The 12,477-nt window shown below is 37.2% G+C and overlaps 1 protein-coding gene across 3 annotated transcripts in view; it reads left to right on the top strand.

The window, feature by feature from the left end:
- The first annotated feature begins 258 nt into the window (after positions 1 to 258).
- CD86 (CD86 molecule) overlaps positions 259 to 12,477 on the top strand; it is a 65,807-nt gene continuing 53,588 nt past the window's right edge. For all 3 annotated transcript variants that reach the window (XM_082459421.1, XM_082459419.1, XM_082459420.1), the window contains exon 1: positions 259 to 4,737. In XM_082459421.1, coding sequence (XP_082315547.1) covers positions 4,724 to 4,737 — 14 coding nt within the window. In that variant the 5' untranslated portion in view covers positions 259 to 4,723. The remainder of the gene's footprint in view (positions 4,738 to 12,477) is intronic.

The following is a 12,477-nucleotide window of genomic DNA, read 5'->3' as shown; positions in this document are numbered from 1 at the left end:
TCTTCGTTTCTGTGCGAGGGCTTTCTCTAGTTGCGGCGAGCGGGGGCCACTCTTCATCGCGGTGTGCGGGCCTCTCACTATCGCGGCCTCTCTTGTTGCGGAGCACAGGCTCCAGACGCGCAGGCTCAGTAGTTGTGGCTCACGGGCCTAGTTGCTCCGCGGCATGTGGGATCTTCCCAGACCAGGGCTCGAACCCGCGTCCCCTGCATTGGCAGGCAGACTCTCAACCACTGCGCCACCAGGGAAGCCCCCCTTCTTTTCTTTCTTAACGTAGACATTTATTGTTATAAACTTCCCTCTTGGAAATGCATTTGCTTCATACCATAAGTTTTGGTAATTTGTGTTTTCATTTTTATCTGTTCAAAGTTTCTTTTTGACTCCTTTTTTTGATTTCTTCTTTGACCCATTGGTCACTACCGATTTTAGTAATTTTAGTCTTTTTTTTCTTAGTCCACCTAGCTGAAGGTTTGTCAATTTTTTTGATCTTTTAAAAAGTACCAAATTTGATTTTATTGATTTCTCTATTTTTTTCTATTTCATTTCTGTTCTAATCTTTATTATTTCCTTCCTTCTGCTATTTTTGGGATTAGTTTGTTCTTTTTCTAGTTCCTTAAGATGTAAAGTTTCTAGTTCCCTACATTGTTGATTTGAGATCCTTGTCTTTTGACATCAGTGTTTATAGCTATAAATATCCATCTTAGTCCTAGTTTTCACTGTGTCCCATAAGTTTTCGTGTTTTGTTTTTGTTTTCATTCATCTCTAAGTATTTTCTAATATCCTTTGTGATTTCCCCTTTGATCCAGCAGTTGCTTAAAAATATGTTGTTTAATTTCCACAAATTTGTGAATTTTCCAGTTTTGGTTCTGTTATTGATTTCTAACTTCATCCCACTGTGGTCTGAGAAGATATTTTGTATGACATCTTTAAAATCTATTGAAAGTTAATTTGAGGCCTAACATATGGTCTACCCTGGAAAATATCTTAAGTGTACTTGAGAAGATGTATGCTGTTGTTGTTGGGTAAAGTGTTCTATGTATGTCTGTTGGATCTAGTCAGTCTACTGTGTCCTCTGTTTCCTTACTTATCTTCTATTTGGTTGTTCTATCCATTATGGAGAGTAGTGGTCTAATGAAGTCTCCAACTATCAGTAATTACTAAAAAGGAGAGACTTACTTTTGTCATTTTGCTATTTGTTTTCTACCTTCCTTATAGATTTTTTTGTCCCTCTTTTCCTACATTATCATCTTCCTTTGTGTTTAGTTGATTTTTTGCAGTGAAATGTTTAAATTTCTTTCTTATATCCTTTTATACATATTCTATATCTATTTTCTTTGTGATTACCATGGAGATTACAATTAAACATACTAAAGCTGTAGCATTCTAATTTGAATTATACTTGCTTCACTTTAATAATAAACAAAAACTCTGCTCCTTTACAACTCTGTCACCACCCCTTTCAGTTGTTGATATTACAAAATTACATCTTTATTCATTGTGTGCTCCAAAACATAAACTAATGAGTCTTTTAAATGCATTAATCTCTTAAACTATGTAGAAAACAAAATGTAGAGTTACAAATCAAAGTTACAATAATACTAGCTTTTAGAATTGCCAGTGTATTAACCTTTATTGAGATCTTTATTTCTTCATACAACTTTGAGTTACTCTCTAGTTTGCTTTCATTTCACCCTACAGGACTTTCTCTGCATTTCTTGCAGAGAAAATCTAGTAGGAAACAACTCTCTCAGCTTCTGTTTACCTGGGGATGACTTAATTTCTCCCTTACATTTGAAGGACAGGTTTTCCATATATAGGGTTGTTGATTGACAGGTTTTTCTTTCTTTTTTTTTTTTTTAGTACTTAAAATATATTGGCCCATGGCCTTCTGGCCTCCAAAGTTTCTGATAAGAAATGTGGTGCTAATCTTATTGAGAATCCCTTGTATATTACAAGTCCTTCTCAACCGATGCCCTGAAGATTCTTTGTATTTAGCTTTCCAGAAACTTCATCATAATATGTCTCAGTGTAGGTCTCTTTGAGTTCATCTTGCAGTTTGTTGAGCTGCTTGGATGTTTATATTCATATCTTTCATCAAATTTGTGAAGTGTTCTGCCCCTTTCTCCCTCTTTTCTCCTTCTGGGACTCTCACAATGAATATGTTGATTGATTTCATGGTGTCCCATGGGTACCTTAGGCTCTGATAATTTGTCTTCATCTTTTTTCCTGTTTCTCTGTCTTGATAATTTCTTTTGTCTTATCTTCAAGTTCATTGATTCTTTCTTCTGCCTACTGAAATTTTCCTTTGACTCCTTCTAGTGAATTTTAAAATTTCAGTTATTGTACTTTTTAGCTCTATAATTTTTTTGGTTTCTTTTTAGGTTTCCTATCTCTTTTATTGATACTTCTATATTGTTCATACATCATTTTATTGACTTTCTCCACATCTTCCTTTAGTTCTTTGAGCATCTTTAAGATAGTTGTTTTAAAGTAGATGTGCCATCAAGTCTTTAACAAGATCAGTTTCTGTTGATTTATTTTTTCCTTTTAATGGAAAATTCTAAGAGGGAAGTTTATATTTTCCTTTATATACATTGTGATATGATTTTTTTGTTGAAAGTTGGACATTTGAATCTAATGTGGTAACTCTGGAGATCAGATTAGCCACCTTTCCCACTGTTTGCTTTTTGTTATTCTTTTTGTTTTTTTAAGTTGTTGTAGGCTGTCTCTGTGCCAAGGATCACACTGAGGTATAAACTTAAGGTCCTTTCAGGTCTTTTTTGAGTCTTTGCCTTTCCCACTTTCTAATTTTCCCCATATATGCAGTTGTTTTTGAATTTCCTAGTCTTTAATGTCTGGCTCCAAAGAGTGGAAAAAGAGAAAAAGGAAGGAAGAGGAAGGGCACCAGTCCTTTAAATCCACTGTAAGTCACTTCAGCTGGCGGCGGGGGAGGTGCAACAAAAACGGCTTCTCATCTCTTTGTCTGCACTTCTGTACCTGAAGCAGCAGTCGGGGATCAGGACATATATCCCAGATATTTGGAGTACAGGGTCTTGTTTTGCCCACCCTGATACATGCAAGCTGTGTGCAAGGTGCTCCAGGAACTTGTGCACAATTGCCTGCAGTGGAACTGGGAGTGGCAGATGGGTAGCTGCTCCCCTGTGCCAAGAGCTGAAATTGATTGAAATTAACCACAATTTACAGTCCAAGCCTTCCCTTGGAAATTGAAAGCCTTCAATAGGCTACAGAGTTCCAAAATAGTTACATCAGACAGATTCTGCCAGTGCAATTGTCTAGGTGGTGAGAGAGATTCCTGGTGCTTCCTGCTCTGCCATCTTCCCAGAATCCTATCACCTGTTATTTTCAAACTTCATTAAAAATAATATAGGAAATCTATTTCTAATAATTTTTCTTAACATTCTGATCTTCTAAACTAATTTACAACAATTTTTTTTAGTGTTATCTCTATATGTTTTACTGGCTTTCAAGCTTACCAAAGTTTTATTTCTTTCTTTAATCATAGCTTTTCCATTCTTAGGCTTTCAATTTTAATTCATTTCTAATTATTTGGGAACACACATATTTAAGTAATTTATTTTGAAAGGTTATCTTAGTGGTGGTATTTTTGTTGTTGTTGTTTTTGTCTGCTTGGTAATGTATTTCTACTGACTTCACACTTAACTGGCATCTTATCTGGGAAGAGAATGCTACCTCAAAACACTATGGATATTGTTCTGTGGTTTTCTGACATTTAGGGTTGATTAAGAGGCCAAGCTGGTTTAACTTTCTCTGAAGTCATCCTACTTTAATTTTTTTTCCTCTTTTTTTAGTTTTCTTTGTCTTTGGAATTTAAAATGCTCACAATGATTTCTCTGGATGAAAATCCATTTTCTTAAAAACATTTTTTTGACCATCTGAACCCTTTGAGTTCCTTAATTGTGCCTTTTTTAGTTCATACGTGGAAATTTCTTTTCTTCTGGTAATAGATTCCACTTGATTAATTTTGTGTTTCTCTCTCAAGTACATCTTTTAATTTTAGGGTTCTGCTTTTTTTTTCAGGTCTCTATTTCAGGAATCCTCCCTTTGACCAATCTAACTTTTGGCTATAGTAGGAATGACATAATAAAAGTGGTAGTTTTTGTTTGCCCTCCTTGGTTGTGCAGCTCTCATAGGAGGTCACCCCCTTGCCCTTGAAGTTCAGTGAAATCTTCCATCATTCTTGTGGTGGAAATCACAGGGGGAGGCTACCCACTTCCAATACACATCCATAATAAATCACACTTTTTATTGTCTTACCAAAATCTATAGAACATTCTTATTCCATCTTATAGATGCAGAGTGTTTTTTTTTTTTTCTCTTTTAATTATCTTATTTTCTAGGCTTTTTGAGGGAGTTTCAAGAGGGGGGATTTTTAGTCAGCTTCATCTTAATGCCATGTCTGGAACTCAAGCCACTGAATTATTATTTTTTAAATATATTTAGACCTAGGTCAACAAATTCAAATGCAAGAAAAGGGTTAAATTTCTTCCACAAGTGTTGGCAAAATCTGTAGAAAAAAAGAGGAACAGCCTTTAATAAAGAAAGTTACAAAGTAAACAGTCATTGAGGAGGAAAGCTTTCAGGGGTGTAGGAGGGGTTGTTCCTCCTCCCACTGCCAACTAGCACAGACAGACAGACAAACGAGGTCATTCCAAGACAGTTACCCCAACAGCAGAAACCAGTGAAGATGGGTCTCGGATGGTGAGTGATCATTCTTATTCTTGAAAGGCAGTTATGAGTTAAGTGACCTCAGTGTCAGGCTGAGGTCGAGGATGGTGCTGTTTTCTGTTCTTCCTGCCCAAGAATGCTAATTATGTATTAAGGACGTATTTATGCAGCAGGAATATCTGGGAGAAAGAGCAATCTATGCTATGGAAGGTTAGCTAGAGTCTTGAAGCCATTTGCACCTTCTTGCTCCATCACTCTAAGATGATCCCATACCTCCAAGGCAGGGGAGCTTTTAAAAAATGTCTACCGAAGATATACATGTCTTCAGTAGACATTTAAAAAATGTCTACCAAAGATATTTGACTACTAATTGAAGATGAGATGGAAATGTCAAAATGTTTATTGGTTGTTGGGGTTTTTTTAAGTGATTTAATTTTGATTTTTGAAATTTGTTTTTCAGATATTTAAATGTTACAGTTACTGATTTCAAGAATCAGGAAATTTTAAAATGTCTGTACAAGTATAACAAATGACAGGGAGTAAATTCAATGGACACCAAGGTCAGTTTGGCCTGGGGGTGGGGAATGAGATAGAGAAAGTAGAAAGAGAGAGGCCGAGGAAAAGGAAGAGGAATAAGAGGTGTAAAAAGAAAATGCAGAACCCAGATAATGAGTCACAAAGAGGCCATGGGAGATTCTGAGCAGGGTGAGGTAGCAGAAGGAGGTAGAGTAATTCATTTAGCTACCGGGTATTGAACATGCATGATATGCTGTGTAGTTTACTAGTGTGATTTCACTGAATTTTAATCTTCACAGTGACTCTCAGGCAGATGATATCATCATTGTGTTTTATGGATGAGATAACTATGGCTTAAAGCAGCTAAATAATTAACTCAAGGACACGCTGGTCATAAGGAGTAAAAATCTTTCTTTCCACTTTGTCCTGCACCAAAAGGTTTCTCCATGTCCTGGCAGGCCCCCATGGCAGTGACTTACTGGAAGAAGTCACATCCACCCTTCTCTTGGATGGTGGTAGCTGGGGTCACTGGTTATTTATTATTGTTCTTTGAAAATCTATGTAGCCCTCATCTATCCAGTGCTTACTGGTTTGGTAGACAGCTTTGCTGCTTTTATTTCAGAAGGTTAGAATTTAATTTCCAAGTAAAGACTCCTTTTCCCTCCAGTGAAATTTTGAAATGTTACCCATGTATGAAGTGAGCAATTTCAGAATATATAATTTTTGTGGAACCATAGAAGTGGTACCTTATGCTAACACTGCCTGCAGATGTCTATAGAACCACAGGCCACTGTCTACACTGTTCTTGTTAAGATTCTCTTTGTTTCACAGTGCCTGAAAATTGATCATGAACAGGAAATTTTAAAATATAAATGGCCAATTCTGTTTAGTCTTACCTGAAATAAAAGAAATGCAAATTAAAAGTGAAATGTCATTTTTCTTTTATCAACTTGGCAAATATTTTGTTTGAAAAGCAAGCAAGTAAGAATCCTATGTGTTTCTAAGGAGGGAGGAACATTTACACCCTTATTACCTGTTGATGATAATATAATCTTTCTAGACAATAATCTAGTGATACATACCAAAAGCAAAATGTATACGCCTTTTAACCAAGTAGTTCAACTTTTAGGAATTTATTGTAAGGACGCAAGCATATTTTTCTTGCCATTGTTTCTCATAGGGAAAATCTTAGAAACAACTTAAATATCTAAACATAAGTAGTTGGTTAATTATGGAACATCCATGATGAAATACCATGCAATCATTAAAAACTGTATTGTAGAACAATTCTTAATGTATTCTGTATAAGAAAAAAAACAGAATGTACACTGCTACTACTTTTATACATGATACCTCTATACACACAATATTAGAAATACAGATGATTTTTATTTTCTACTTGTGCTTTTGAACTTGGATCACATCTGCAGGCAGAAAAATAAAACTAGATATTTAAGAAAAAGTAACCAATAGCTGGCTTCTCTCAGAAAAGCAGTCAGCTGTCTAGTGGTATGTGATCACTCATAATTTGTGGAGCTCCATTGTTAGGGCTTTGGCCCTTTGTGTTTAACTTTTTTGTCTCTTGACTCCTTCTCAAAATATACTCACTCTACCCATAAATCACTAGATCCTGATAAGCCTGTTTTCATAGAATATTCTATGTGGAAGAGACCAGAGTGCTCATTTCCTTATTTTACAAATGGATCTCATGGCTCTGGAGTGAGCTGCACGGTGAAAGAACAGTGCAGGGGTTAAGTGGCCACGGTTAGGAACCAAAGTGCTAGTGTTTCTGTCCTGGATTCTTTCACTTTCTAGCTGTGTGACCTTGGACAAATTGCTTAACAATTGAAATCCTTAGTGTTTTACTGTATAATGGGGATAATTGTGATAAGATAATTGTGAGATTTTAATGAGCTAATCCACGTAAGGTACTTAGAACCTTGTCACGATAAGTACTCAGTGATTATTATTATTGTTGTTGTTTATTACTATTACTGTTAGGATTAAGAAATAGAAGGGAGGTCATTTGTCCAAGATGATACAGCTACTTGATGTCAATGCTAGGACTAGAATTCAGGAAAGATTTTTCCCAGCAGAAGTGTTCAATCCCCTCTGAGCCTGTCAGGACAACCCTAGGCTGGGCTCCCAGGGGAGCTGACAATGAAACAGGCAGAGCCCAAGGACAAGACCAGCCACCTCCAGGAAATGACTTTGATCACAGTGGGAAGCCAAATGCTGGAAAGGAGGATGAGGGTAGGGAAGCCGAGAGCCAAGTTAGATGCAAGGATGAAGCCAGGAGCAAAGAGCTAGTACAGGAGAGAAAAGATGGCTCAGAGACCCTCCTGAGGCTTTTTGGACCACCAGCTGTGGGCTTCATGGGAAGTCAACATAATTTAAACACCCAAGGTCTGGGTAATTAAGTAGACAAATGGGGTGCGTGGGGGAATTGCAGGTATAGCTGTGAGAAGATGCCTGACAAGTAGTACTCATAGAGGATGAGGTGGACACTGGGAGGGGTCAGAACAAGGACACTCTCTCCCCCCTGCCCTGAGCCCAGGCATCCACTGTGATTATCCTAAAGTCACAGCCTACATTTGAAGAACCATAAACAAGCAAAAATATGATAAAATTTGCTTTAAAAATTCCTCGGGCAGCAGAGTGCAGAACTGAGTTAACAAGGAAATCATTTGGGAAACTATTAGACTAATAGGACTATAGGAAACTAATTCAAGGAGAGGTGTTGAGGACATGAAACCAGGGCAGTTATGGTAGGGTGAGAGAGGAGAGGATGCATTTAGGAGATATTTACACACTAGAATTGATAGGATTTGGTTTTTGACAGATATGGAGCTTGGAAGGAGACATCTAAGTATATAGTGGCATCCTTCACAAAATGAGGGATATAGGAAGTGGATTGGGTTTGGGCCAGGGGAAAGAGGACAGAAGTTGAATTCATTTTTTAACATGCTGAATTTGAGATCTTTTGGAGCAGCTAGATGGTGATGTCCAAGTAGACAACTGGATATACAGGTGTAAAGCTCAAGAAAGAGGTATGGGTTGCAGAAAACATTAAGAGTCTTCAGCATAAGTATAGGGGAGGGTTGAAATTCTCGTTGTGGGTGAGATCACTAGGGAGAGGGGATGGTGAATTGAGAAGAAGCCAAGGATGGAAGCTGGAAAATTTTGACATTTAAGGAGGTAGATGAGGATAAAGAGTCCACAGTAGACACCAAGGAGGGACTAGAGAGAATGGAACAGAGCAGGAGAAAAGTGATGTCATAGGAACCAGGGGAGGAGAGAGATGCAAGAAAGAGAAGGACAGCTGTACACCTGAAACTAACATAATATTATAAATCAACTGTACTTCAGTTTAAAAAAAGAGGAGGACATGTCCATGGAAAGACAAAGCATATTTACCAAATTTCTACACTGAGCACATGAGATACAGAAAAAGTGACTCTAGGGACTAAGGGTTAAGGGTTGGTTGTGTCCCCTCAAAATTTATATGTTTTAAGACCCTTGGTACAGAGTCTTAAATTGCTTTCCGGAAAGGTTATAGCCATTCACAATCCCACAATCAGTAGTATATGAAAGTACCATTCTTCTTAATGGTATCTCAGGATGTGGCTGTATGTAGAGATAGGGTCTTTACAGAGATAATCAAGCTAAAATGAGGTCATTAGGATGGGCCCTAATCCAAGATGACTAATATGCTTAAAAGTAAGAGGAAATTTGGACACAGAATCATGCATAGAGGGAAGACCATGTGAAGAGACTTGGAAAAGATGGCCATCTACAAGCCAAGAAGAGAGGCCTAGAACAGATCCTTCCCTTAAAACCCTCAGAAGGAGGGTTGTTTAAACCACAAAGTTTGTGGTACTTTGTTATCACAGCCCTAACAAACTAATACATTTGGTGGGTGTACATAATCCTTTGGTGAAAGTGCAAATAGCCAGAGAAAGAAACTGTGAGTGAGTATCTCAGAGAGGTTGGTGAGGAACCAAAAGAGGATTAGGTCACCTAAGCTAAGAGGTGAAAAATATTTCACAAAGTAGAGGGTAGTCACAGTGTCAAATTCTGCAGAAAGGTGAAGTAGGAGAATGACTGAAAACGTCACTCCAGAGGTCCGTGGTGACCTTTGCGGAGCACTCCCAGCTGAGTAGAGGGGGTAGATCTTAGAGAGCTGAGAACAGAGACAGCAGATAGATCACTCCCACAAAACATTAGGTGATGAAAGGGGACCTCTTCACTGAACCAAACTCACCTCTGCTGTCCGTAAAGAGCCACACGGAGACACCCTAGAGTCAATCGGCCAGACCTGGAGTCTCCTCTGCTTTCTGCAGCTGTCATTTTACGTGTTGGATTTTTGGTACTGACATAGATTCCATTCTCTTTTGTTAAGCCATAAGAAATGTGTTTTTCAAAGCTTCTCAGAGATGAACCCTATGATGAATGTGATGTTGTAAGGGGGATGTTGTAAGACTGTGGTGAATCTAATGATGTAAAGGAAAAAACAAGCCTGAGTGGAGTTTGGGGCATCATTATAGCTTAGGTCAATAAGCAGGAAAAAACATAGTAGAATTGGAATAGGGAAGTATTAAAGCGTTGTCTTAGAAAGCTCTGAAGTCAAAGTGAGTCTAAAATTTGCCTTCTGTAGCCTCAGGATATTATTGGCCAAGCAATGCAAATGTCACACTTCTATATTATTGGGGATCAAATTAATCAGGTGTGACTCTACTAAAAGATCTAATAAAATTTTTTTAAATGAACATTTAGCAAAATAAATGAATTAGTCAATAGCAGCCAGGAAATAACCATGGGGTAAAACCTGAAATAAATAAGTACCCAAAAGATAAACCTAGATCATCATCTCCATCTTACAACTATTTTCAACCAAGTAAACAATAAATCTTTATCAAGAACCTGATAGTTTTAAGGCAGTATGGAGGATACAGAAGAAAAAGCCAACATACAATTTTTATAATCTAATTGGGAATGGAAAACAACAATTATGAAGTGACAAAAGCAATCCAATGCCATTAATAATTAAGTGATTTTAAAATATACAAATAACAAAAAAATGTTCATTTTCAGTAGACATTGAAGAAACACCAAATGAGATGTTTTCATTTATCAGATTAAACAGTAAACAAGTAATCCAATTACAAAATGGGCAAAAGACATAAAAACATTTCCCCAAAGAGGATATACAGATGATAAGTAAGCACATGAAAAGATGTTCAACATCATTATCCATTATGGGAATGAAAATTAAAACCATAGTGAGCTATTATCGTACACTTATCAGAATGGCTAAAGTAAAAAATAATGGTAACACCAAATGCTGGCAGGATGCAGAGAAACTGGATCACTCATACGTTGCTGCTGGGACTGTAAAATGGTACAGCCACTCTGGAAAACCATTTGGCAGTTTCTTACAAAACTAAACATACATTTACCATATAACCCAGCAATTGCATTCTTGGGCATTTATCCCAGAGAAATGAAAACCTATGCTCACACAAAAAACAGTACATGAATATTCATACCAGCTTTATTCTTAATAGTCAAAAACTAAGGGGAAAAATGTCCTTCCTTGGGTGAATGATTAAACAAACTGTGGTACACATATACCATGAAATACTACTCAGCAATAAAAGCAAAGAACTACTGATACACACAGAAACTTGAATGAATCTCCAGGGAGTAATGCTAAGTGAAAATGCCAGTCCCAAAATGCTACTGTGTGATTCCATTTATATGACATTCTTGAGACAACAAAATCACGGAGATGAGAACAAGTTGGTGGTTGCCATAGTTAGGGGTGGTGGGGAAAGGAAGAGGTATGTGTGGCTACAAAGGGATAGCACCAGGGAGCCTTGTGGTGATGGAACAGTTCTGTATCCTGATAATGGCAGTTGTTACATGAATCTACACGTGTGATAAAACTGCATAGAACTACACACACACACACACACACACACACACACACACACACACACAGAGGAGTGCACATAAAACATAAAACTGGTGAAATCTGAATAAACTCTGTGGATTAAACCAATGTCAGTTTCCTGATTTTGACATTGTACTAGTGTTATACAAGACATTACCATTGGGGGAAATTGGTTGAAGGGTATATAGGGCCTCCCTGTACACTTTTTTTCAGCTTCCTTTGAATCTTTAATTATTTCAAAATAAACAGTTTAAAATGTAATTTTAAAAGACAAAATTTTCATCTTCACTAAATATTAAGGAAATGCCAGTGCAAACACCAATGAGATATATTCATTTATCAAATTAATAATTTATGTTTCATTAGGGGATGGGGGTATTAATGCTCAGAGTATACAGGAAGAATGGTACTTTCATATACTACTGACTGTGGGATTGTGAATGGCTATAACTTTTCTGGAAAGCAATTTAAGACGCTCTATCAAGAGCCTTAAAAATGCAGATACAAGCAAACTTGGCCACTGCCTATTTCTCTATGTTCTAAGTAATTTTTTCAGTTCATTCAGCACCTTTGTTCCAGGCACTATGCCACACATTTGAAATATACCAAAGACGAGCAAATATGATTTCTGTCCTGAAAGAGCTCAGCTTAGTGGTAAATATATTAAATGTGGTGATATTTTTATGACTGAAGTGTGTGAGGTTCCCCAGGAGCACAAAGCTGTCTGTTTTCCGTTTGTCTGTAGGTAGTATTGTGTCTTAGATAAGTGCCAGCGTTTTGAGTCAGTCGGGCTGGTGTCAAATAATAAGTAGTTAATAAGTAATTTTGTACTTATTAGCGAAGTCACCTTGGGGAAGCTATCCAGCTCCCTGAACTTCAGTGCTTTCATCTGTAAAATGAGGCTACTGGTACTTACCAATGCTATGAGGGCTATAAGAATTTATAATGGATGTAAAGTCTTGTGAAAATGAAATATTTTAGGCTTCACATTCTTTTCTTTAACATCTATTATTTCCTATCTTTTAAATGAAGTCTTAAATTTCTTTGGCTCTGCCTTTTCTGACTCAGTTCTAGCAAATGGATTTTTACCTATAACTCAAAAGTTGCTATAATAGACCTCCTAATTATAGATAAGAGAAGGCCAGGCTCAATGCAAGTGAATAAGGTGAAAGCCAAACAAAAAAGCCACCTAAAATATATTTATATGAGGTAGGATGCCAAAAACATTAAAATGAAACCCTGTCCTGTGACTGGTAATCAAGTGAGTGTCTTCATGAAGTTGTCCTTGAAACCCCCTTTTT

This window comes from Balaenoptera physalus (assembly GCF_965194825.1).
Source record: "Balaenoptera physalus genome assembly, chromosome: 4".
Taxonomy (NCBI): domain Eukaryota; kingdom Metazoa; phylum Chordata; class Mammalia; order Artiodactyla; family Balaenopteridae; genus Balaenoptera; species Balaenoptera physalus.
This window is presented reverse-complemented; position numbering and strand designations above follow the sequence as displayed.